Source organism: Vidua macroura, chromosome 21 (genome assembly GCF_024509145.1).
Source record: "Vidua macroura isolate BioBank_ID:100142 chromosome 21, ASM2450914v1, whole genome shotgun sequence".
Taxonomy (NCBI): Eukaryota; Metazoa; Chordata; class Aves; order Passeriformes; family Viduidae; genus Vidua; species Vidua macroura.
Window position 1 is genome coordinate 9,806,852 of NC_071591.1, and position 27,202 is coordinate 9,834,053.

Genomic DNA, 27,202 nt, shown 5'->3' on the forward strand with positions numbered 1-27,202 from the left:
TGCTCTGGCTGGATAACAAATCCCTTCAAGGCACCCACAGCTGGGGCTGAGCTGGAGCTTCCTTAAAGCAAGAATCAGCTTGGCTATGCAGCCATTGGCAATGACAGATGTGACACAAGCAGAGACAGCACCAGGGGGTGTCTGGACAAGATCCAACTGCCAGGACAGCTCCAGCCCTGGAAACAGAGCACTGGAGATTTCTTCCCAGTGCCTGACAATACCTGGAGTGACTCCTGCTGGGATGAGCAGCTGGAAACTGTGTGTGTTCCTTTGCAAGTCTCATATAAGCTGAGGCAAGTTGGGCTCTTAGTTGTTGACAACTTTTCTCTTTGTAGGACCTGATGCAAAGAAACAGAGACATTTCAATCCAGCAAAATAACTTTATTTCAACAGGGCAAGTACAGCCAAGTGGTGATTCCAGAGTTGCCCAGCAAGTGTCAGCTCCATGATCCGTCAGTGAATGTCCTGCTGATGACTCAAGGATCCAGGCTCTGTGGCCACCCTTCACAATTTCCTAGGTTTAGATTTCAAGTGAAGTACATTCAGATTTGCTCCTGTCAGAGCATTGCTCACCAGTACATGGTTGGAAGTTACCTGATTTGTATGAAAAGAAAGCAAGGCTGCAACCCACAAACCCCTCCGTCTCTCCAGTGCTGCTGCTCAGAGCCCTCCCAGCACCTTGCAGGGGGAGGTAACGGCGTTCTTTGGGCCTTGGCAGTAAAAACAGCGCCTAAAAACACAGCAGCAAAAATCCAGGCAGCTTTGAACTGCACATTTCCTCTCTGCCAGTCTGTGATCAATAACTGCTGCTCCTGGCACCTGCAGGAAGGAGCAGGGCCCAGGGCAGCCCCGCTGCCCAGAGCTCCAAAGGACTCGGTGCAGGTTGTGCTGGTGCTGAGTGCCCAGCCCTGGCTGGAGAAGGATGAACTCTGGCTTCATTCATCTGAGCATTGTTTTGGTTTGGTGAAGTATTAAATAAATAAATAGGGCTGCTCTGTCAGTAGTTTGGGCTGTGGCTCCCAGCTGGCAGCTCGGCCTCTCCCCAGCTCTATCCCGGCTCTCCCGTGCTGCTCGCCTGGCCCTCCCCACCAGGCACGTTCCTGCGCTTCCTCAGCTGCATCTCCTCATCCTGCAGGAGAAAAGGAAGCACAAACTGAAACTTCACAACTGAAACATCCTCTCAGAGCTGGATAAAACCTGTCCTTTTCACCTCCTTCCCCACCAGCTTGGGTAAGCCCAGCAAACAGAACTCCAGCTCCTCTCTCAAAACACTGACACCATCTGACACCCTGACATGGGCCCTTCCCACTCCATCCTGTGCTCCCACTGAGGAACTGCTCATGACTAACACAACAGGCACCTTTTAAACCCTGCTGCAGTCAGAGCAGCAGGGATGTGACCTGTCTGAGCAGTGCTGCTCAGCTTGGGGGTCACACCCAGCACACCTGGTCTCACAGTTACCTCAGGGTGGGCCTGCTGTCCCACAGAATCAAGCCCCTGTGGCTGGAAGGGACCTCTGGAAGATCAATCCAGTCATCTGCTCTAAGCAGGGCTGGCTCAAGTGCTGGAGCTGGTTCTTCAGGGGATTGCTTTCCAAGTATCTACCAGGGTGGAGTTTGCAGCTCCCCTTGCACAGCCCAGGGTGGGTGTCAGCTGTGTGTACAGGGCAGCACTTCCCACTGGCCCCAGGGAGGGTTTTCTTCAGCTCAAATTGTGCCTGTCCCCTCCTGGCTTTTTGATGGGCATCTTCTCCATAACCACCTTCTCCTCCATAACCACCTCCTCCCTACCCACCCCGCTGGCAGATCCTCCCTTCAGCTCCTCTCCCCCAAGCTGAAGGAAGCAGCTCCCTCAGCCTCTCCAGCCCTGATCCACCTCATGAGCAAACCCACAGAGCTGCAGGACCAGGATTTAACTATGGCCAGGTTTTGCCACATGTGGCAGGGTGAGCATGTGCCATTTAGTGTCTGAACTAAAAAAAAGCAATTCTGCACAGGCCTCAGGCAGCCCCTCCCAGATGCTTCTCTCAGCATCTCTCCCAACACATCCACCTCACACCATTCAGCCAGGACCCAACAGAGAGCAGCCACTGCCTGTTCCAGTGTGGCTCATACCGAGTCAGAGTCTTCCTCAACCTGGTTGCTTATGAAATCGAGGTAATCATCCTTCTGGCTGTCCAGAACTTCTTCCTCATACTCAGTCTGGTAGTCTGACTCATCTGAAGAGAGAAGACACAAAGCACAGGGTTTAACTGGCAAGCAGAGAAGCAGAGGAAATTGCGAGAGGAATGACTGCCACTGTCACTGAGCACAGGCAGGACAGTGCCAGCAGCTCTCTGCAGCTCAGTGAACTGGGACTGCTCATAGAGAGATCTCAGCTCCTCAGCACATAAAAATAAACCATGTCCTCTCTGTCAGTTGGTGTCCTGGACCCAAGTCTCTGTCAGTTGGCCCCTAGAGAATCCAAGGAACCACAGCACAGCAGCCCTGTCCAACTGTTTGGGTTACTGTGGCTGCCAGTTCCCAGAGGGACACAGGTTTTGGGGGAATGCTCCCTGGGGAATGCCCTTCACAGCAGAGCTGCTGTGTTCCACCCCTCAGCCCAACCAGACCTGTGGGACACCTTCAGAAGCCTCTGAGCTGCCAAGCCAAACTCCCTGTGGCCACGGGCTCTGGGAACAGGGATCCCAGGCTCAGGGTGAGCTCCGCCTGTTTGGAGCTGATAACCGAGTGTCTCACAATCTCTGCTCCACAGGGATGGTGACATTTACACTCCCTTCCTCTCTGCAGAGGACAATCACTTGCTTTCTCCAGCAATCCAGCAGATTAACATAATTTAGGGAGTCTCAAGAGCTGTGCACAGCAGCAGGATGTGCAAGGAAGGCCCCAGCCCCAGCCTGTTCCCATGGAATAAGGACACATCAGTGCAGAGCCAACGCCTCTCCCAGCACCTGGAGATCACCTGGGGATCTGGCAGCAGGAGCAGGAGCTCCCAAGGGCCTGGAGGAAAGGACCAAGGGGGAATGGCCTTAAGGAAGACAGGGCTTGATTGGATATTGGGCAGGAATTGTTCCCTGGCAGGGTGGGCAGGCCCTGGCACAGGGTGCCCAGAGCAGCTGTGGCTGCCCCTGGATCCCTGGCAGTGCCCAAGGCCAGGCTGGACAGGGCTGGGAGCAGCCTGGGACAGTGGGAGGTGTCCCTGCCATGGCAGGGGTGGAAGTGGATGAGCTTTAAGGCTCCTCCCAACTCAAACCCTTTTATGCCTCCACCTGCAGCAGGGCTGACTCCCCAGAGCAACTCCAGGAATGTGCTGGGCTGGGGGAGCCATTGATGGTCCCAGCTCCCCCCCCTGCCCCTGCAGAGCCTGTCCCAGCCTCTTGTGACACCAGGGCACGTGGGCAGCAAGGCAGAGCCCATGGCAGGCAGCACCTTCCTCTGCTGGCACCCAGAGCTTCAGGATGCAGCTTAAGGCACGAAAATGACATTTTATGGTTACCATTAAAACCACGTTTGTGTGACACCAGCTCTTCTCCCCCTTTCCTGAGTTCATTCCAGTGTGCTCTGAGGCAATACCTGGATGCAGCCCACTGGTGAAGAGAGGGGCTCCTGTTTAAACAGATCCTTCATTAAGTATTTCTCCTGGGAGCCATCAACAGCATCTGCTCCACGCTGAAGACAACAGCACAGTCTGTTCCACAGCCTTTTCTCCTAGCACATAACTACAACCAACTGCTAGAACATTGGAATGAAAGACATTAGGTATTTTTAATTTTTAATTTTTTTTTTTACTGTGAATTAGAGAATGATTGTTAGTTTTTACTAAAAACACTAATGATAATTTTTGATAAAATACACCAGAGAAACTGGAAACTCATCTGAACAGCAACAGACACCACAAACAAGAGTTTGGAGTTTACACCTCCAATAAAACCAGCTGCCATCAAGACCAAATTCCTTGATTTTCCCAGCACTATTCAGCATTTAATAGGTCCTTCTACAGGCACAGAACCAAGAGCCACCCTTCTCACATCCCTCACAGTGCAGTTCTGGGTGCTGGAGGGGAAAGAGGAGAACAGGAGGTGGCCCTGCTGTCCTAAAACATCACCTTCCATCAAGGCTGAGGCTCACTGACTGCTCTGGGCACTACGAAACCTCCCAGAAGCACCAAGCAGGAGCAAGGCCTTGCTGCTCTGTTCAACTCAGCACCACCCAAAGAGCTCAGCCTGAAATCCAGCCAGCCAGGAGGAGATTCCAGCCTGGGAAGGTGCCCAAGCCTGCCCTGAGCAGGGTGAGCACATTCCCTGCAGGAAGGGCACATTTCCCCAGGCAGAGATCTGCCTCGTGCTCCTGCAGCTGTGGTGCTTCTTTGCTCTGTGGCTGATTCCTGCAGGGAACCCCTGGCTGGGACAGCTGTGGTGTGGCAGGAGGGGCTCCTGCAGAGGCACTGCCAGGCCTCGGTGTCAGTCAGGACCTGGAAGCTCAGCACAGCCTCAGCTGCATTGGTGCTGCTCCAGAGAGGTTCTTTTTAAACAGCAAAGGTGCAGTGGTGGCTGGTGCCTGCTAACTGTGTCCCTCGAGAGGCGCTGGGATGTCTCCTGCTCCAGCTGAATGGCAAACCCAGGCATTTGACACCACCATGAAAATTTCTTCTCCACAAATCCCTTTATCCAAATGACCACTGCTACAAGTGTTTCACCTCCTGGGCTCAGCAATCCCTCACGGGGTGAGCCTGAGCAGGGATGGGACAGAGCCACCCCCAAGAGTGGCACCTGTGCTCCCCTGGCCACAGCCACGGCTCTGTGGGTCCAAGCCACAGCTGGGCAGAGGGATGATCCTGGCTGAGGGAACGTGTGGATGGAGAATGGCAACAGGGCCACCAACACTGCTGTGAGATGAGACACCTGTGCCCAGCACTCTGGCACTCAGGTCCCTCTGCTCAGCCATGCCTGAGGGACACGCTCCCTTTTTTAAAACTTTTTAATGGTTTTGGTCACTCACAGGAGAAGAAACTGCCCTGCCCTTTCCCCACAATTTCCCCTGCCCTTTCCCCAACCCACACAGCTCCTGTCCCATCCAGGCTTCTCACCCTCTGTGCTGACCCTTCCCCATCCACCAGAACTTTAACCTTTCCCTTTGCTTTCTTGAGAACAAAATTACTGCCAGAATTTCCTCAGCCAGCCCAAGAGCAGCAGTGTGCTCTCAGAACAGGCAGAGCCTTTCTCAGCCTCTGTGATCCAAGACTTCCCTCAGGAAGGGATTTCCAGGGAGACCAAAGGTGACAGTGCAGGGCCACTGCCGGGCCACCAAGCAGCTCCCTGTCCCCTCCCCTACACAGGTCACAAGCCTCAGAGCCCCCTCACCCCACAGCAGAGCAATGCCAGAGCTCACCAGCCCCGAGGAGCCACCTGACAGCCACGAGGCCACTGCAGGGAGGTGTCACCTCCCCCTGAGCTCACCTCACCACAGAACTTCCCCCACAGCTCTTTAGCAGAAGTCTCATGCACAGAGGACACCAAGGAATGTCACTGCTGTCACTGCCACCCACACATGGGCAGGGTCCCTTCAGCCACACACAGCCACCCATGGCAGAACACAAACTATCCTTCCCTGCATGGTGCCCACGTGCACGACTCTGCTGCCACCCCCTCCTCCAGACCCTACAGCCAAGGGATTTCAGCAGGTGAGGAGCTCGTGAGGAGCCCATCCCATCCATCCCCAGCAGCCCCTGCACTGCCCCTCCTCAGCCCAGAAGGTGCCATGTCCATTTGCCATGCTCCATCCACGGCCTCGCCCCGCAGAAAGCAGGAATTATCAGGAGCTCCAGAAAGGAGGAGGCTCTGTCCCAGTGCTCTGGTTAAATCTCAGCAAGTCTCAGTGCCTGAGCCTTAAATAACCACATACCATGAACTCTTCACTGTTATTCACAATGGCTGCTTCAACCACATTTGATTAATATTTTCTTCGTAAGGCATATGATTGTAATTAGCATTTCAAATTACCACAGGGACATCTCTGCAAACAGTCACAGATGGGAGCACTGCTAACTTTAGCTTTCCCTCTGCAGGAACAAAAATCAGGAGGAGGGGAAGAGACTGTTTAGAAAGAACTCCAGCCCTGGTGACACACTCAGGCCTGCAAAGCTCTGATCCTTTTGGATCTGGGAGCTCCATAAACAGGGAACTGCTCTGCAGGGCAGGGCCAGCACGGGGCACAGAGCACCTCTGTGTCACCATGCAGGAGCTGCTACCTGCTCCTCATCACTCCACTGCTGCTCCCACAACACGAGCACACAAAAAGCAGTGGAGCCAGTGAGTCACTCCTGATCCTACTCACGACAGCAGGGAAAACATCCTTGGGGCAGGGCTTTAACTCAGCCTCCCCCCTGCCCAACATGGGAAAACATCCTTGGGGCAGGGCTTTAACTCAGCCTCCCCCCTGCCCAACATGGGAAAACATCCTTGGGGCAGGGCTTTAACTCAGCCTCCCCCCTGCCCAACAGGGCTGAGGATGGAGCCAGCAGAAGGGCACGGGGACAGCCCAAGGGGATGGAAGCTGAGCTGCCACTTGTCTTATTTCCCTCAGCTGAGACTGGAGCAGGGATTATTCCCCCCGGAGCTGACCAGTAAGAGCCTGGCAGCAGGTGCTGAGGACATCCTGAGTGATCCCGCTGTCCCAGAGGAGGTGGCAGGAGGGGGACACAGAGGGTCAGGGCTCTGAGGGGAGCAGGGGATGGCTGGCAGTGCCCAGCAGGCCCTCGCTGAGCACGGGGAGGGCAGGGGAGGGGAGGCTGGCAGTCAGACAGGAGCTGTCCCTGCTCCCCGCTCACCGTCTGCCAGCGGAGCCTTGACGGGCTCGATGCGGGACACGATCTCGGCCAGGTCTGTGAAGGACGTGGTGGGACAGGTCACGTTCTGGAACACAGAGAAGTTGAAGGTTTGTCAGCAAATGTTCACAGAAAATCCAAACAAGTCGAGACTGTACAAAAATGATATTGAATAGACAAAGCTCCAGACGCACAAATTCTCCACAGCTGCCCCCTCAAAAGCCATTACTCATCAGTGAGAAATCCTCAAAACAGCTCTCCTGAGGCAGGTCTGGTGGCAGAGATGGGATTCCCAACAGTGGGACATGCTTTTAATGGCTCTTATTCCACCCACACAACAAGAAGCCTTATTAAGAAGGCCCCAGAGAGAAGCACAGGAGGAGCTGGGTCCTGGCATGGCCAGAGCTCACTCCATGTGTTTTTCTCCATCAGGGTCCCTTTGTAAGAGGGACTGGCTGGGCCAGGTGCAGCCCCTAGGGAGCTTCTGCTTTGGGGAGAAGGTGGCCAGGTGGGACACACAGGTGGCCCATCCCTCAGCTGGAGTGATGCCACAGAGGCTGCAGGGACAGGTGGGCACTGGGGTGACCAGGACCCCCCAGGGACCCCTAAAAGCCCCAGAGCTGGAGGTGCTGCAGTGATCAAGAGCCTGCAGAGACATCTCCCACTGCAATTCCCCTCTCCAGTAAACCCTTGCTATTTTCACTCTGTCCCACCCCAAGCAGTGGGCTGAGTGTTCTCTATTTTGAGAAGTTCTTGCTCCAGTCTCTCCTCTAAGAAAACCCAACTTTGGCATTGAAGAGCCCTCTCGGGCTTCCTGCAGCCCCCCTCCCTCTCTGGGGCCGGGCACAACATACCCAGGTGGACACCTCAACACCTCTCATCCTTTTTTAAACTCAGTAAATTTAATGAACACAGTAAAAACCCCAACCCAGAGGAAGAGGATGGGGAGAGCTGGCAGAGGGAACTGGGCTGCCAGGAATTGCTGTGACAGTTGTGTTCCCAAACACCCAGACCTGCCATGTGCTCCCAGCCAGGGCAGCTTCCTAACACGGGGTTTTATGAACAATCCTCTGCTCCTCTGGCAAGAACACCAACCCTGTGAATCACACAACCCCTGTGGGGTCACAGCAGCAGCCCATTGCTGCTGCAGCAAAGTGCTCTCAGTTGACCTTTCATCTGTAGCTGATTTTGATGTAATTTAGAACAGCCACAGCACAGAGCAGATCCAGGACAAGCAACGGGGGCAGAGAAAGCCTGGAGGGAATGAAAAGGTTCCTGTATGAAATGGAACAGCAGTAGCTCAGGACACACACCTTAAAACATAAAGAAGTTGGGAAGCTCATTGTGACTGTTTAGGAACTGCTGGAAAGGATGAGTCAGCCCAGGCTCCCTTTGAACATCCAACCTGAACGTTCCCGGTGCAGCATTTGCAGAAAGCTCCTTCCCAGGACAGGGGAGAAAAGCTCCTTGACAGCTCCAGTCTGTGCCACACAGCTCAGGGAGGGACACGTGCACCCTCTGGCCACCACAGGGACACAGCCACGTCCGAGGCTGTCCCTGCACCCCAAAACCCAGGAGGATGAGGTGGCTGCACAGAGCACTGGGGCAGACAAGAGCCAGGCTGTCCCTGGGAGCAGGGAGCAGGCAGGGACAGGCTTTGGATGGGATGGAAGTCCAGGGCTCTGCATGAACAGCTGAACAAAATCCTGCAGGGCCCAGCACCTAAGCATGCCCCAGGAACACCATCAGCAGCTCCCGTGGTGAGGAGGGATGGGAATGAAGTGTGACTGGACCCTCAGAAGCATCTGTCCCCCAGCTGACCCCCAGGTCAACCTGTCTGAGGGCACCCAAAGCCTCAGCACCAGGACTGGAAAACCACTTGTGGGAAAGCAGGTGTCTTCCCACACTCATTTGGTGCTTTACAAACAGGAGTTTAATGTTTCAGTGCTTCCTCTCACTACTTTTAAGGACAAAATCACCCTCCCATCAGATAACACAAAGCAAAGAAGTGTCTCAGATCCACCTGAAGCCTACTCTCAGACCTCTCTGGTATTTTTTTTTTCCCAAAGAGGAAAGTTTTCTCTTTGGCACAATCTTTATGAAATAAGTTAGAGGAGAAAGACAGCTACTATTGTAGTCCACTGGATTATATTTAGCTTTGACTATGAATAACAGCTCAGTAGACAGTACTTCCCCAAGTAGACCCAATTAATGGTGCTGCAGCATTCCATACTGGGGAAGATTAAGAGCTGCTCAAAGTAAAGTTTATCTAAGGTTCCTGTTGTTTGTGTCTTCAGTATTTGCATTTTGGAGACAAGATAAACAGGGACTAAATGATCAAAGCAAAGCAGAAGCATCTAAATGATTAAATATCTGGATTTTTAAATAAAATTGCAATGCTCACGACACGGAAACGGGACGAAAAGAAATGGCACTCAGCTCTCAGATGTTGAACACTCCAGAAATAGATGAAGAACTAAAACATATAAAGCATGAAAACCTTTGCTAATGAAAGGCAAGTTAAAAATATCAGCTGCTCTGCCTGGAAGATAACACAGCTAAAGGACTTAAGTGACTCTAATGGACTAAGAAAAGCAAGAAAAACACCCCAGTGGGAGCTGTAACTTCATAGAAATAAATCTTCTGCAACAGAAGTCACATGCAAAAATCTTGGGTTTCAGAGGGCTCTGGAGCTTTAGGAGGATGAGCAGATGATCCCACAGGTCCAGGGATACACAGAGCCCGTGGTTCCTGCTCCATAACCTGGCAGGGTTGGTGAGTCACTCTCCCAACCCTGTTACTGCCATGCTGTGGCACCTCAGCAATCAGCACTTGGTGCCTCATTATCAGGTGAGTGCAGGGCCAGGCTGTGTCTGCAATGAGGAGGTGACAGATTTGCTCTCCAGGGCACTGAAGTGCCACAGAACCCAGGGCAGGTGTGATAAATGTCCATCATACTGCTGTGATAGCATGATTTAAGTGAAATATTCCCCTCCATTACTGAATCCTGTAAAAAAGGGCAGTTTAAAAAGCAGTCTTCTTTAAAACAAGTGTCTGTCACAGCACTGAAAATGTTTGAGGCTTTTTACTGGCTGGTGATAAAAGCAAGGCTGAAGTAGGACACAGCCAACTCTGAGACACACAATTCTCCCTGCCTTGACTTCTCCTTATGACTTTTAACACAAAACCTGGACCCCAGCCCCTGATGTCTGATCAGGAGGTGCCAGAGGTGGACTGAGGACCCACCTTCCAGAGCCACTCTGGCCCTGCCAGGCAGCGTGGGCAGATCCATCTGATGCTGGGAAGTCCCCCTGGAGCTGAGGGTGACATTCATCTCCTCCCAGCAGAGCCATTTCCACCCCTCAGTGACTCACAGCCTCTGCTGACACTGAGGGCACCTGGATGTGGAATCATCCACCCCTCATCCCTGGCTCAGTGTCCATCCTGCCATCCATCCTCTCCCTATCTCCAAGCCAAAGTGCTCTGCCACCCACCCCTGGAGAGCTGCAAATCCTCAGTGTCATCTCTCACCTCACTTAACTTCCCTCTGTGAGGCTCCTGACAGCTATGATTCATTCTGGCCATCCCTTAAAAAATTACTGCTCATTTCCCTCTCTAAAAGATGATAAAAAAGAATTACTGGGTAAAACATGAAGCCTTTGTAGCACTTGGGTTTCAAATCAGAGGGATTCAAAGGAGAGGAAGGACAGTGAGCCCTTCTATTACAATATATTATCTAAATTCTTCAAAAAGGTGGTAACTGATTCTTAAAACCAACTGGAACTTCCCTGCCAGGAGATGCAGAGCACTGAGCTGTGAACCAGCCTCAGGGCAGTCACTGTCCCCTGTCCCAGCCCTGGGCAGCTCCAGGAGCACAGAGCATTTCCCTGAGCACTTACATCAGTTTTGGATTTGCAGGTCTCTTGCCTGTCCTTCAGCATCTTGTCAAGGACTCCACTCCTGCACCACACATTAAATACGGTTTTCCCATGCTGGTATCCCACTTCCTGGAAAAAAAAAATAATCAGGAGAAAAGAAAGTAATTAATAACTACCATTAGCATGGAAACAACTGGAAAGAACAGACCCACGCTCGAAGTTTTATTATTTTTCTCCAAAGACAGTAGAAATTATGTTGAAAAATCAAATGGGAAGGACAGAGCATTTGGGAGCCCTGGATCCCATCTCCAGCTCTGGTTCTGGCAGCAGCACTAAACCCCTGGTGTTGTCCCTCCTCTCATTTTTGGATCAGGGTTCAGAGCCTTCCTTGGGGCTGGAATTCACTTCTCACCATCTATCCCAGCCCAGTGTGGGGGTGATTAAGGGGAGAAAAAGGAGCTGACAGCTCTGCCACTGGTAGGGTCAGGCTGACCCAAAATAGCCAGGAGAAGCTGAGCTGCAGGAACTGACCCACAGCCACCCCTGCTCAGGGCTGTACACGACGGGTGTGACATGAAGAGATTTCAGCTCCTTGGAAAACGCTGGTGCCCGTTTCTATTTCCTGTAAAATCCAGGCACACAGCTGAAATGAAACCCACCCCCCCACACTACTTCCCAGCCCCTAAGGATAAAGGAATTCCTGGACTGTCCTTCCCTTTGGACAGCACAGTTTAAAGCTCCCTTGTGGACAGAAGTTACTGAGCTGTGCTGCAGGGAATGAGAATCCAGGAGGTGCTGCCCCTCCATCCCTGCAGCGTCTGGTGCCAAGAACCTGCTCACAGACAGTGACACTTGTGAGGAACTGCCCTTCTCTCAGGTTTTATTGCACTGACAAAATTTGCCTGCTGCCTTTACATCTCTTTAACAGCAGCACATTAGAACAGAGCAGGGATGTGACAGCTCACGATCTGCTCCTGTGATGAACCACCACACCTGTCTGTCAAGGTTTTCCAATCAGCCAGGGCTCTCCAGCTGGCAAAGAACAAAGAATTATTTATCAGCGAAGTCCCAGATCCACAAGCAGACAGAAGTGTTTGCCCAGGAGCCAAGAGGCACCAAATATCCCAGAGAAAGCATTTACACTGGGGAAATCAGCTGGTGGTTTGGAGTAGCTGCTGTGTGTCCTAAGGAGTCTCTTAGATGAGAACCTGCAGGGCTAAGCTGTGCTCCTGGGGTTGGTCAGTGCTTGCTAAGCCAGGACCAGGGAGATCAGTCTGCAGGCTAAGGAGCATCACAGCTTCTCACTGAAGTGTGATGGAGATTGACTTCAAGGAGGAGTGGTGGTTTTCCAGCCTGGGAGAGGAGCAAAGCTCTGCAGGAATATCTGGACATGGAAGATGCCTGCATGGCTAAAACAGGCAAAGAATGGAAGGAGACGGCAAAATCACTTTCTTGGCAGGAGACACTGAGCCAGAATGGCTTTTGCTGTCCTGCCTGGGCAGGGACATTTCTGCTGTGAACACTGGAATATGTCACCAGGACAATTCCCTGCACACCTGGAGCCAGCTCTGCCCATGCTGGGCTCTGACACAAACAAACACAACCCAGTGCCAGTGATGTGTGACCTGGCAGCACCACTTCTCCAACACCCTGACACAACTTCCTGACCCTCTAAGGGGTGCAGAGGAATTGTGGATGATGTTTTATTCATAGAAGTGTTCAAACGTTCACAGAACCAGGTATTTCCACGTTTCCCTCCATTTCCAGGATTCAAGGCCTCCCTGACAGATTTCTGCAAACCTTTCATGCTACAAGAAGTTCCAGGAAGAGAAAGTGAGGACAAACCCCAGACCACAGCAATGCCAAACCCCAAAACTGTCCAGAGCAGCTCTCATTGAGCAGCTGAGCCCGAACTGCCTCGAAACAGAGCGAGGCAACCCATCCCTTCACAGGTCATTAGAGAATCAAGATTACTAACTCAATTCCTGCTGCTAATCCAATCTCCCGGCCAGGATATCATTCCACAGCATTATGGAGTGTCAATTATTCACTCTGCCAATGCACTCCTCTGCTCTGCACCGGCTGCAGCACTAATTAGCAGCAGCAGAGCTGTGAGGAGCAGGGCTGCGAGGAGCAGGGCTGGCACTCACACAGATCTCGTCGAACTTGCCAAAGTCCAGGGTGCCGTAGCGGTCGATGGGGGGCCGGATGTACTCGCAGTAGTCGCTGTTCTTCACCATCTCCAGCTGCCGCACGCAGCACACATAGGCCAGCCGTGTCTGGATCTCAGCCATGTTCAGCACCTACCCGGCACAAATTCACAAATTCAGCTCCTCCAAGTGGGTTTCAGAATGTGCTCGGTGTGCTCACCACGGGGGAGAAGTGAGCTGGTGTCTTAGGCTGGAAATGGGGGTGTGTGCTCTATCCCCATCTGTCAGAGCTGGGGCAGTTCTCCTCGGTGCATTGGGCACTTTTCTTTATCTCTCCCACAGCCAATCCTCCCTCCAGGAGATCTCTGCTGTTCATGGCCACTGAGTGTCCCTGCATGGCTGAGAAAATTCCAGCATCCCATGGGGAGAGGCTCTGCCCAGGGCAGGAGCCAAGCATTCCTACCTGGATCCAATCTGACCTTGGAACAGCACAGCAGCCTTTGCCCACTGCATTCCCAGAGGAGCAGCTTTCTTCCCCACTGCATTCCCAGAGGAGCAGCTTTCTGCCCCACTGCATTCCCAGAGGAGCAGCTTTCTACCCCACTGCATTCCCAGAGGGAGCCCAGGCCCATCTCCAGCAGCCCTGGAGCTTCAGAGGAAAACTCCAGCCTTGTCCAGGATCCTGCACAGCTGGCACTGCAGGAGGGCTGAACCCCCATGGAATGGCACTGCTGCCACACCCTGACCCACAGCCTGCCAGGGCCTGCTCTCACTCTGGCAGTGGTTTGTTTTCTCTTTTTGTACTATTGCATTTGTATTTTTAATTTTCCTGTTAAAGAGCTGTTATTCCTATTCCCATATCTTTGCCTGAGAGCCTCTCTATTTCAAAATTATAACAATTTGGAGGGGGAGTGTTTACATTTTCCATTTCAGGGGAGGCTCCTGCCTTTCTTAGCAGACACCTGGCTTTTCAAACCAAGAGAGCTGGCACCTGGTGATGGCCTGGCACAGCAGCACCTCCAGCTGGGTCCCAGCGTGGGCAGGCAGGGAGGAGTGTCCATGATCAGCACCAGGAAGGGAACTGCCTTCCAACAAGCCTGAACCCAGACTTTCATCCCAGGATATAGTGAAATATATATAGTGCTTAGAGATCTGTGTTGAGGTGAGTGGCACAGGGATCCTTCAAGGCAGAATCAGTGATGCCCCATCCCTGTCAGTGTTCAAGGCCAGGTTGGACAGGGCTTGGAGCCTTGGGGTGGAAGTGAATGAGCTTTAAGGTCCCTTCCAACCCGAGACAGTCTGTAATTCCATGGTTCTCTGATCTGTCCAGTGCCAGGGCAGAGATTGTGCAGAATGGCTGAGTGGACAGGGACCCACTGAGATCATCCAATCCATCCCTCCTGCCCAGGCAGGGTCAGCTGGGGCAGCTTGTCCAAGACCACATCCAGCTGAGTTTTGACCATTTCCACAGATGGAAACTCTGCCAGCCCTCTGGCCAGTGTTTCACCACTACCAATAAAAAAAAGTGGTTTATGGTGTTCAGAAGGAATTCCATGTTTCCATGGGTGCCTACTGCCATTCAGGCAGTTGGAATATTTCACTGGGTACTACCGAGACCAATCCCAACTGGGGAACGCAACTGGGAGGAAAGAATTAAAATTAATATTCACTTGGGGGACAGCTGCAGAGCCAGGTAATTTAGGAAATGAAGAATAAGGAACAGAGTTGGCCTGAGCACATGCAACAAAAGGAAAATAATAATAATAAAATCATGCTCTGTAGACCCATGCTTATCAGTTGTACTTAATTACTGCCAAGTGCTAAAATCTCCCTAAATCAGCAGTTCAGAGATATACAGGATAGAAAGTGAGCTGGACAGATTTACAACTTTTATGGGTAAAATTAATAAATTCTGACTACATCAGAATGTATGCAGCTCCAAGAAAAGGTTTATTTGCTGTAAGAATTCTGCCAGCCCCTTCCCACATCGCTGCCTTCCCTGTGGTGTCAAGGCACTGCCCAGTTCTTTGAACGAGAATTCAATTTTCAGGAGAAAACGAGACTCAGAGGTGAGCTGATCACTCTGTACAGCTCCTGAAAGGTGGCTGTGCTCAGCTGGGGTTGGGCTCTTCCTCCAGGCAGCACTGACAGAACCAGAGGACACAGCCTCAAGGTGCACCAAGGGAAATTTAGGTTGGATATTAGGAAAAAGTTTTTCACAGAAAGGGTGATAAAGTTCTGGAATGGCTGCCCGGGGAGGTGCTGGAGTCACCATCCCTGGGTGTGTTTAAAACAAGCCTGGATGTGGCACTGGGTGCCAGGGTTTAGCTGAGGTGTTGGGGCTGGGTTGGACTCGATGGTCTTAAAATGTCTCTCCCAACCCAGTGACTCTGTGAAATCCAGCAAAACAACAAATCTGGCACAGACTTGATCCCTGAGTAACAGAGGGAATCTTCCCACTCCTCCCACTGCTCTGGAAAACCAGCTGCCATTCCAGCCTAGCCCCCAGTACCTTGACTTTCTCAGCCAGGGGGTTCCACCTCTTCCAGAGCAGCCACCAGCCGGACAGGCAGTCGCCGTAGTTGGTCAGGTCGGTCTCGTCGCGGCTGCCCACGTCGATGGCGATCACCACCTTGGCCCCCATGGACCTGGCCACGTCAGCTGGGGACAGGAGGTGTCAGAGCCCCTGTGCCCTCCCTGCTGCTGCCCCCAGGTGCAGATACAGATCTGCATGGCTCAGGTGTGTGGCCTGAGGTCGCACCCAGCACGAGCGAGCAGCAGGACACAAGTGACCATCGGCGCCCATCCCTGCAGGGACCCAAAGGCCAGGTGGATGTGGCACTTGGGGACATGGGTTAGTGCTGGGGAATGGCTGGCCTCACTCTTAGAGGGATCTTCAGCCTAAACAATTCTGTGATTCCATATGAATCTGCAGCAGCTCTGCCCAAACCATTCCCTCTCAGGGAGGCTCTGTGGGGAGGGAGGGAGGGATCCCAAATCCTGCACCAGCCAAGCCCTGGGTGACCCCAGGGTGAGTCCCCACAGGAGGACATCACTGACAGGGATGTTTTGCCCCTGATCAGTGCGATGACCTGATCCTCCCTGAGGTCACCAGAAGCCCTGTGAGGCAGCAGGGGACAGGGGACACAGCACCAGGGTGGTGACACCATGTTGGGTATAATGGGATAGAGCACATCAAACCCACATTAATTCTAAAAAAAGACTGGGGGACCTGCAGAGAGAACAAGTGGCAGTGCCTTAGAGAGAGCAGTGCCAATGCTGCAGGGAGAAGGTGACAAAGGGAGGAGCAGGACAGGGACCTGCCAGTGAGGAGAGGCTGGATGGCAGCCTGCGAACAGCTCTGGGATCCAAGAGAAGGATTCACATCTCAAAGTGGGAAGAGAAATGAGGCAACACTTCCTACTTCAAGGTCAGTAAAAGGACGAGCTGCAATCTCTGGATATGGGTGAGGATTTAGGGAAGCGCCAAGGGAGGGAAGAGAAGGACATGAACCTCACAGAATGGATTTATATTTCTTTCACACCCCCAGAGTCCAAGATAGTTGCAGTTTCCAGAATAGCTTTGCGTAGGAAAACCACAGCTCTGAAGAGCCAATTTAGAGGCTTAATTTAGACACTTCTTTAGATCAGATCTGCTCTGCAACTTGGATTTATATTCCTGGGCTCGTTCAGCCTATTGTTTCCCACTCAGTGTCACCTGTGTCTGCTCTTTGCCCTCTCCAGCTGTGGAGATGCAAGAGGTGCTTTGCTTTGCAGTTCACAAATCTTGCTTACAAGCACAGAGAATACCAGATGCTGATTTGGGGGATCTGTTTAGTGTTATTTCAGTTTCTGGGTTTCAGGTAAATACAGCCCTGGAAAAATAAAGTCAGGGTGTGACAGGAAGATGTAAATGACTCGGGTTGCTCGGGTGGGAGTCTCTCCTGCGGTTCCTCCCTCTTTACCTGTGTCACAAACTGCAGTGACCTGCAGGGCTCTGCTGCCACCCCTGAGCCACCCACCCTCGTGACTGCAGTGAAACCTGACACAAAACACATCCCAAACACGGCCAATTCACACCCCTGCACCTGCTGGGAGGTTCAGACCTCATCCCACACCCCACATCCCCCCCTTCCATGGCCCCATGATTACCCCACTGCCAGGTGACACCAGCCTGAGCAGCAAATGCTGATGCTGTCTCAGAATTATTTCTTAATTAACTGATTGAAGAGAAACTCCAAGGTAGAATTTATGTCTGTGGTTTGATTCCTCCTCCCTTCCTTCAGCAAGCACTAAATTCAGACTTAGCTGGGAGTTGTATGTTCAGAATTTGGCTATCAGGAAAAAGTTCATAAAAAAACAGTGTTAATAAAGCCAGACAGAGGGAACACCCAGGAAACTGAGAGCAAGGACTCCAGGTAACCAGCATGAGGTTAAAGGTGTTTGTGAGATTTCTCTGTGTTTTAGGGAAAAAACAAGAGCCCCGAGGCTTGCAGGCTGTTTGATGGGCAGCTGTGGGAATTTCTCCCCCCATAAGCAGTGCTCCTACCTGGCAGGTTGTTGATGTAGCCCCCATCCATGAGGAGATGGCCGTCCTTGGGGTCACAGAGGGGAGGCATGTACCCCGAGAGGGACATGCTGGCCCGAACGTACCTCCACAGGGAGCCTGCAGGGAGGGCACAGCATTAATCAGCCAGCATTAATTACTGCCACACAGGGGGGAGGCTGCTGCACTCATTAAGATAATCAAGAGATAGAGGCTCTCCTCAGAACACTGTGAGGAAGTTATTGAAACAGTTTATTATTTTCTGTATCATACTACTGGCTAGGATAAAACGAAGACTGTGCAGACATCAGGCAAAGCCAGAAGCCGGGGTTTAAGCCCATTCCTCACATTTACTGCCTTCTGGGGGATCTCAGCATATTCCTACTGCAGGGAGCACTAGGGCTTTGTGGGGCTGGGGCTGAGGGGGAAGGAAAAGATTTCTCCTGAGGACAGAGGGATTGACAGAGCAAGTGCAGCTGCAGTCACTGTGCTCTACAGAGATCCACAAACCCCTGACTTTTAGCAGGACCTGAACCTGAAAAATATAAGCTGTAGAAGCCCCCAAAATTCTATTTTCCCTCCTCTGCAACAAGCAAACATTTTGTCTTGTGAAACCACTGCAAATGCCTGGTGGGGATCATTATCTTCTCTTGGGTCATTTCTGCTGGTGCTGTAAGGAACAGTAATAATCCTTTAAGCTGTTAGAAACAAAGTTTAGTCAAGTAGAAATTGATTGGCCGTGTTTCCTGTAAAATATTCTGCTTTAAGGCTCCTATACACTGATTTTTCTCTTAACATTTGCATCAACCAAATTGGGAAGACACTACATTTCCACAGGCCAAGAGGCTTGTCTGAGAAATGAATCTTTAAAATACCAGGAATAAGTGAGCCTTGCAGTGTTAAATCACTGCTCAGTAATTAACTGCTTGGTGCTTCCAACAGCAACTCTTCCCAGCAAATTCCCTGGGAATTGATTTTCTTTTGGTGTTTTCTTTTAAAAACAGATAACAGCTCTGTTTCTAATTACAACCCCAGCACTCCTGCTGTTAGCACAGGTTAATGCTGACACATTTGGGGGTTATTATTAATAGTTTTAGTGGAACTTCCACCCAAGGAAACTGCTGACGTGTGTTACACCTCACAGAGCAAACCAAGATGGGAAATGGCAGCAGCTGGGAACTTAATTTATCTCCATTCAGTGGAGACAACCGTAACCATTCTCCAGCTGATTCCTATCCTTCCATTAAACTTCCACGGGGACAAGGAGCTGGCTGGAGTGAGTTTCCTGACCTCAACTGGCTTAACCTGCTGTGGAATGGGAATACAAAACCTCTGAGAAGGGTTAATCCTTTTTCTGCTTTAGCTGCCCTGATCAAAGCCCAGAGTCCTTCAGCAGCTCCACAGCCCCCCTGGCATGGCAGGAATGGGCAGTGTGACCTGTGCCAGCCCCAGGGACAAACATCAGATGTGGCAGTAAAGGCTGCAGCTCCCCCCAGGAATATCTGGGGCACCTGGAGGCTGAGTCACTACCCTGTTACCCCAGACTGACAAAAGGCAACAGCAGGGACACATCCCAGGCAGCTCAGATCCTCCTCCCCTCTTCACTCAGTGAGAAACAGAAAGGACTGACCACAAATGAGAGCCTAACTCAGCCCCTGCTTCAGGCAGAGCCTGTTCTGGGGGTACACAGCTTCATTTAGGGGAATTTGAATTGTCAAAGGCTTTGGTTGCTTTAAGTCTGATTTATGGCTAAAATACCTGCACTTCACTTCAAGGATGCTTTAAGCATACAGAAAGGTGCCAATGGAGCCATTTTCTCCTCAAACAGTGAATGCAGCATCTCGTGTAATTCCTTCCCAGCAGCCCTGCCCCTTGCTACCTGTGTACAACCACAGTTTGGTGCTCAGCAAGTACACAGAAGGGAGAAACAAAAGGAAAGACCAGTTTCAAAGGTGAGACAAATTCCAGGAACAAGGGGTGACCCTGAAGTCTCCCATGATGATTTAAGACCTGGAGAGGCTGTGCCCACACTCACCATCCCTGTGCACCCTCATGGCCGAGGCAGTGATGTCAGTGGTGATGGTGAAGTAAGGAATCCACAGATCCTGCAACAGAGGAGTCCCAGATTTACTAAATCTGTCACCTTGCACTTGACCACACCCTGTGCCTGACACACAGCAGAGCAACAACCTGTGGACCTTACCAGACAGAGCTACAGACACACACCTGCATGGACAGAGGAAAACTCCTCAGTCCTGTGTTTAAATTCATACATTTGTCTCTCATGCAAACAATTCATTCAGAACCAAGGCAGACAAAAATCCTCATGTCCTTTCTGCAGTAGGAAGAGCCCCTTGTTCCAGCAGAGTGTGCAGAGGCAGCACAGAGAGCTCCTCACACAAACCAGTCACCTTCTGCAGGGTGTTTTTGTTCTAATTTCAGGTGAAGGGTGGGGGGTCTGATGGTCACTCCCATCCCAAGGGATCCTGAGGCTGTTTAGTGCTGGAGGACAGGAAGAACATGATCCATGGCCTCTTGACTGAACAATGGTCAATTTGTACCTCCTGGTGATGGAGCCAGGGGTCATCACTTCACCAGGAAATGCAGACCCAACATTTTCTGGAATCAAAGAGGACAACACCAAACTCTGGAGCACTGCCTACAGGAACAAAGAACCCTGCAAGGTACATCTCCAAGAAGGCTCTAGAGGTTACCTGAGATCCTGCAGGATAACACAACAGTGGGGACTGTGGACCAGAAGGAGGGTGAGACACAAAAAGAATGGCTAAACCAAAAGCTTTGAGAGATTATTCCACGGGGCCAGAGCAAACCACCCAGCCCTGCTCCTGGCAGGGGAAGTTCTCCCTCTGGTTTCAGCTGTGTCTCACCTCCCACCTGCTGGAAAAAGCAAAGGGGAAGGTGACCTCCCAAGTGTGCAGGGCTCTGCTGGAGAGAGGACAGTTTTGGAAAGTTTCCATGGTGCCTGGTGAAATGGTAGCTGCCAAGGGGAAGCAGGAGGACTTGTCTGAGTAAACTGAGCTTGTGCCCAGGAACAGCTGATGCTGCTCTGTCAATCAGAAAACTTGAATCAAAGCTGAAGAGGAAAACCTGCCCTCCCAGGCAGCCTTTGTTCACTGGACATGGTGTCTGGGCCTTCTCCAGCACAGCTTTAATGGGCCTTAAACCCAAAGCAAACACAGGTTTGGAATCCAGGACCACTGGAGCTGGAAACCCTCCCTCGCTGGCCAGGCTGTAACTCCTGGTTGTGATTTCTGTGCTATTCAGCCTGAAATTCTGCACTGCCAAGAAGCAGGGGTTTTTCTGGTGAGTTTGATCTCTTCAGCAGCTCTGCAAAGCTGGTGGGCCTGGGGAGGGCTCACAGGCACTGCACCAATATCACAACCCCAGTGTAAATGCCAGAGCAAAGTGGATGAGTAAAGTGTGATTACAAGAGAATTAGGGTGCCTCTCCATGCTGGAGATATTCTGGGGATTGCAGTTCTCAGTCCATCAACCACATACTAAGCAAAAATAGGGGAATGGGTGAAGAAGCCTCTCTGACACCTCCTTTCATGTTCCTGCAAACACCAGCACAAAGCAAACTAACCCAAGCCCTCCCACGCAGCAATAAAACCTCACTGCTCAGGGATTGTTCCACTGATTTTGGAACAGAGCATCATTCAAGTCTGAAACAGGACTTAATAAAAGTCTTGTCTGATTCCTCACACCTGAACCCCCAGCTGAAATGATTTACAAGGGCATTTTGGCATGGGGATAAGAATTCTGGCAAGGAGAATAAAAATTCCAGAGGCTGATGTTCTCACAGAAGGATGGGTAATTCAAGAGGAAAATAGCTCTATTTCTTGAGAAATTTCCTTCAAGCACCTTGCCCTGGGTCTGTGTCCAGGTGCCCCATGCTGGGTTTGGCTGTGCCCCGTGAGGGTCTCACATGGATGGTCCCAGCTTGGGGAGTGCCTGTGGCTGGAAGCAGTGATGGGGTTTTTGTCACCAGGGTCCCCACATGAGCTGGGAATCAGGAGACACCCACGTTACAAGGGTTGGCAGAGAGCAAATTTCGGAGAAAATGGAAACCTCCCTTCCAGTGTCAGAAATAACAGCTGAGCATCAGCGCTCCTGCCTCCCATGGGGGAGAGAGGTGAGGACTCTGTGGGAAGCACAGGGGTGTCACCTCACAGCCACAGCAGCACAAAGGAGGGTCTGGCCCAGAGCTTCTAAATTTTAAACTTTTCTAGAGCCACGAGGGTCAGCCCCTCAGGCAGGAAGTTCCCAGGTTTTCCTGGGATCACTGCAGATCCTCCCAGGAAGGAGCAGCTGTGGCCAAGCACCCAAACACAACTTCTGCTTGTCAGGCTGTAATTAATTTTTACTGATAGGAATTTCCAGGTAGAAATCACTGCTACCCAGCCAAACCCACCACAGCGAAGGAGAAAAGATGGATGTTTGTAGTTTGGATCCTTTAAATGCTTTGAGAAAATACTTTTTCAAGGTTCCTGCCTCAGCTCCTGTTACTTTCTCAGTCTCCCTTTACCCTGGGGCAGCTCCCAGTCCCAGGACTGGTTACCCCACAGTGAGAGTGGGAATTGCAATGAAGGAGTAACTCCCCCTTTCCTGGCTGAGCTACACAACATTTTTCCTTATTTCTCTGAGGGAATTCTTCCCACAAGAGGAAACCCTGGGCATGGACTGAGGGGCTGTGATGGTCAGGACACGTGCACAGAGATGATGCTGCTGGATGCCTCAGGAGTGGATTTCTCTCACACAAAACCTTCCTGTGGCTGCAAGGGAAGACCAGAATATGCAACCACAGCTGTTGAAATTCCTAAGGAAGGAATCTGCTGCATCTTAAAAAGGAAGTACAATGAACTGACTGCTGGAATCCAAAGCAGGGATAGACAGAAACAGCCTCAAGTTGCACCAGGGGAGGTTTAGGTTGGATAGCAGGAAAAATTTCTTCATGGAAAGGGTAGTCAGGCATTGGAACAGCTGCCCAGGGCAGTGGTGGGGTCACCATCCCTGGAAGTGCTCAAAAGCCATGTGGATGTGGCACCTGGGGACAGGGGTCAGTGGCGGCCTTGTCAGTGCTGGGGGAATTGCTGGACTCAGGGATCTGAGGCCTTTTCCAACCTTGATGATTCCAGGATTCTCTAAAACTTGCTTGTCTCCAGCACCATCCCCTCTGCACAGCAAACTGCTATTTTAAGCTACATGATGATTAATCACTTACTTTCATATTTGCATTTAGGTAGGGAATGTTTTGGATTATTTTTACCAAATATATTTAAAGTATATACAGTGTTAATTTGCTACATGATCTTTCATCACAAGGATGCAAACACAGGAATAATTTGGTTAAATTGCAAATCAGGTGAAATTCCAAGGCTACCCAAACACTCTCTGAGCTGGGTAATGTAGGAAGACAAACACTGAGAATGTGCCTGACAATCTGCTGCTGCTGAGGGAAGGGAGAGAGGTGCATTCCAAAGGTGGCTCTTGGCTCAGGTGGACCCCACAACACCCAGCAACTACAAAAAGGTCACCACATGCAAACCAGGACACAAAGGACTCTGCCATTATTCAGTTTTCAGTAGGCTGCTCAGAAAAACTCAGTCCAGCTTCAAAACTAAAATTCAAAAAAGCCAAAGCCATCACAACCCAATTCAAGCCCTTCTCTGGTGTGCCCTGAAGGTCTCTGAGACCTGATTTGCAGAAAAAGAATGACGAAGCAGTCTCAGCTGTTCTTCTTCAGTGCCACAATTTTCACTTCTTCTCTCAGACAATGAAATCCCTTTGTCAAACTGAAATAGCTACAAATAATCTACAGTTTGTGTTTTCTAAATCCACCAAAAAGAGCAGGCTCCTTCCTGCAGCCATGGACCACCACATTCACAGTTTCACATTTTCAGTCACCCAACCGCTCCAGATTTCCGTATCAGCATGGAAAAAAGCTGTTTCTGCTCCAACAGAACACAGGGACATAATTTCCTAACCATAAGGTGAATAAACAACCTACCTCTATCTGCTTATCTTTGAAGATGTTGTTGATGCTGTTGTTAAAAGCTGCTCCAGAAAACATAGAGGTTATTGGGTATGTCAAGTCTAGAATAGTCTTAAACACCGAGTTCATAACCTAAAAAGGAAAAACAAAGGCATTTCAAAGGTAAATACAGGCCAGAATCCATAGGAATATGTGCATTAAGGCTGCAATTCCAGAGACATCCCACTCCAGAGTTCAGAGCTGACATGCTGGAAGCATCACAAGTGCAGAAAGTGTTGAGGGGACAGAAACACAACTGCAAAATCTACAACCAGGAGCTCCCTGTGTGGTAAATTTACATTAAGTAAACCCCAAAGCAGAGGCAAGCTCTGCAATAAAGCTCTGCAAGAAGGAGCATTGCTTCTCCTGTGCCCCAGAAGAGCCCAGAGCAGCGTGCCCAGCACAGCCCTCAGCCCGTGGCCACGGATGGTGCAGCTCCATCCTTTACATGTTCTTTATTAAAAAAGATGTTCTGAGTTGTCTTCCTCTCCACTATCCTTCCCACAGCACCTGTGTGGTTCAGAGGTGTGGGAAGGAACCCATAAATCCATGGCAGAGGAATTGCTTCATCCATCTCTTCTCGTTTGGGGATCACACCCAATTTTTCTCCCAGACTTAAAGCTTTTCTCTGCCTCAGTGGAAGCATTTAGAAAATCATGTCTGGGATTCTCTGGGACTCCAACAAAGTTCAGTCAAGCACATGTCATAGAGCTTTAAACACTTTCTATGGAGCAGGGTCCATTATTTGTCATTCCCAAAGCCAGTTACTGGGATGTGTTATGGACCCAGCATTTAACTGCTGCAAACTCAGCACCAGCAAGGGAAACCAAACCACACCAGGTTTCTTAAAGCACTGCAGGCCCCTGCACACCAGCCCTTCTAACACACAGATCCTGGAATTAAGCTTTCACAGATTCCTTTTCTCTCCATTTCAATAGCATTATTACACCTATGTACTGACCTACAAGAGAAAATGATGAAAATCCCTAAATTTTTTGGCATTATGGTCATAGTATTTGCCCATAACCATGCTATTGCTGTCAAATCCTAAAAAACTTAACAAAATTCAATGTTTAATATATTACACCATAGTCAAAATGTAAAAGAAGACCACAAAACCCAATTAATTCCTTTCAAATTAAATATGATTTCACTGGATCAAATATTTCCATGAGATGAAATATTTTCTCTCTCTACAAGTTCTCTGTAATTTAACAGCTTCTCAGAGATCAGGGCATCCTTCCCAGGCAGACCCATGGAACAGCCTCAAACCTGCTCAAAGCTGTTAAAGCAGCTGTGAGCAACATCTGGCCTTGGCTTTACTCTGGCAGTGATTTAAGAGCAGCAGGATCAGCCTACATTGTCATGTCCAGCTGCTTTTAAATTTCTGCCAGGGATCTGCCCAGAGAACACAAGTACAAGGATAAAAAAAAAAGATCATTAAGAACAAGGATGGGAACAGGAAATGTGGGAGAATGTAAAAGGCTGAGCACAAACCCAAGGATGAGGTTTCATTCACATCTTCACTCTGGGTTTGATGTGCTGAGGACAGTGTGCCAACCTAACTATAGACTGCTACCCACAGCTTCAGAGGGAGATGGAATTAGTGCTGCACCTAAAATAGGGATCAGGTCTCTTCAGAATGATTAAATCAGGGGAAGAGGCATCTACAGAGCCCTTTATTTAATACTGAAGAAAAACCTCTCCCACTCAGCAGCAGCCATCAGGCTTCCCTTGCTGCAAATGATATTTATGATGCTGAGCCTCCACATTTCTCCTGATCCTGACAGAGATCTTGCCCATGGACAAAATACTTCCAATTAACAGTTATTTCTTAATATTCTCATTTCTCAGAGCTGGAAGATGCCCTTTAGCTGAAGCTGATGGCCCACAGCCTCCCTCAGCCTTCCAGGAATAGCTGCAACCACCTCCTGTTCCCCAGATAAATTCAGTTAAAGATCACCCTCTGGAGAGGCAGACAGAGCCTGCTGCCTCCTGCTCCAATTCCTCCCAGGATCTCTGGGATCAGCTCCAGCAGCTCCAAGAGTGTCATCCCCTGACACCACCAGAATGGGAAGCCCAGCCCTGAGCCAGCTCTGCTCTCAGGGCTTGCAGGTCATGGAATCATGGAATCTTTTGGGTTGGAAAGACCTTAAAATTCATCTCATTCCACCCCCTGCCATGGCAGGGACACCTCCCACTGTCCCAGGCTGCTCCCAGCCCTGTCCAGCCTGGCCTTGGGCACTGCCAGGGATCCAGGGGCAGCCCCAGCTGCTCTGGGCACCCTGTGCCAGGGTCACCCACCCTCCCAGGGAGGAATTTCTTCCCAATTCTTCATTAACATCTCATGAACTTTCATTACTACAGCTCTGCTGCAAGATGAGCTTTCTTTTTAAAAAGACCTTCAATTGTAAGTAATTTTTTTAAGTGATCCTAGGGTATAAAAAACTTCAGCAAGGAAGGGACAAGGGTCTGCTCACAGAGCAGAAGGACAAGAGCAAAGGCACATGATGATGGACAAGAGGAATTGTCATTCTGGCTCTTTTGTTCTTTGATGCAGCATTGTGGCAAACTGGTGTGAAAAGCCAGTATAATCCCAGGATTTTTCAGTGTTCCTGACTATAAAACACCCCCAAGGTTATAGGAAAACTTATGCAAGAACAAAAATTTCAAAGAGATCCAGTATTTTTTAAACTACTCAAAAGATCATGCGGTGCCTTCTCAGCATTCACCTATAAAGTTTCAATAAAACAAGGAAAGGAATTCACACAGGAAAAAAATGTTAAATCAATACAATAAAAATATAACTCAGGGCTGAATCAGGATTGGCATGACAGGGAAAAACCAAGGCTTTTCCTCAGTTTCTGATTTCTGGCCAGATCAGCTCATTAAAGCCCAGGATCTCCCAATGTACAAACAGAGCAGGGTCAGAGGCAGAAGCTCCTGACTCCCTGGGCAGAACCCCCACATTTATTTGAGCTGTCAGTGCCACCAGACAGTGACAGGCAGCAACTGGTGGCAGTGTCCCACCCAGGCAGCCCCTGTCCCCATTAGGAGCAGTGTTTTAGCCCCACACACACCTATAACCATATTGCTTTTAAAGAATATTCCATCTTTGTGAAATATTTCTACTTTGAGATATTAATCCTCCAATTAAATGAAACAACAATCTGCAAGCACTAAAGCTTTGGCTTGTTCACTTTGCTGGTTAAATAGAGGTGCAGAAGACACAGACAGACAATAAACAGTAACTAATCTGATTGGGAATTTTCATATTTCCCCCTGTATTTTGACAAGAGTAATTTATTTCTTCACTGCTTCATTAGGTGCAGAAAACACATCCCATTAAAAATATCCCTTCTCCCAGTACCAAGTGTACAGCTAGAGAGATGCCAATTTCTAAAAATACCACAAAAGAGAAATAAATGCAGGACAAACAGCATCCAGTCTGATGGATTAAAAAGAGAGAGAAGAAAAGCTCAGAGTTAACTAATCCATCCCAATGAAGACATTTCCTACGTGGCCCCAGGCTGCAGTAACCTTCAGCAGCACAGCTCCAGAGGAGCAGGATCAGCAGGTCCTGGAGCAGAGAATGCTCCAGCCTTTCTGCCTGGCTGCTCCTGGGGACAGCAGGGAAGGTCCCATTTGGGACATGGCAATTTGGGGGTTATCTGGGGGATATTTCAGCTCTCTCACACTCAGTCCCTTCAAATGGATCTTCCAAGAATCCCCAACAGACCTCCTGGCTGTTTC

The 27,202-nt window shown here is 50.3% G+C and overlaps 1 protein-coding gene across 3 annotated transcripts in view; it reads right to left on the bottom strand.

Annotated features, from left to right (window-relative positions):
* Window positions 1-360: 360 nt before the first annotated feature.
* Window positions 361-27,202, bottom strand: part of PNPLA7 (patatin like phospholipase domain containing 7) — a 127,146-nt gene continuing 100,304 nt past the window's right edge. For all 3 annotated transcript variants that reach the window (XM_053996174.1, XM_053996173.1, XM_053996175.1), the window contains 9 exons: window positions 23,426-23,542; window positions 19,431-19,500; window positions 17,399-17,515; window positions 15,363-15,511; window positions 12,851-13,003; window positions 10,722-10,829; window positions 6,826-6,910; window positions 2,115-2,218; window positions 361-1,129 (listed from right to left, as the gene is read on the bottom strand). In XM_053996174.1, coding sequence (XP_053852149.1) covers window positions 1,049-1,129; window positions 2,115-2,218; window positions 6,826-6,910; window positions 10,722-10,829; window positions 12,851-13,003; window positions 15,363-15,511; window positions 17,399-17,515; window positions 19,431-19,500; window positions 23,426-23,542 — 984 coding nt within the window. In that variant the 3' untranslated portion in view covers window positions 361-1,048. The remainder of the gene's footprint in view (window positions 1,130-2,114; window positions 2,219-6,825; window positions 6,911-10,721; window positions 10,830-12,850; window positions 13,004-15,362; window positions 15,512-17,398; window positions 17,516-19,430; window positions 19,501-23,425; window positions 23,543-27,202) is intronic.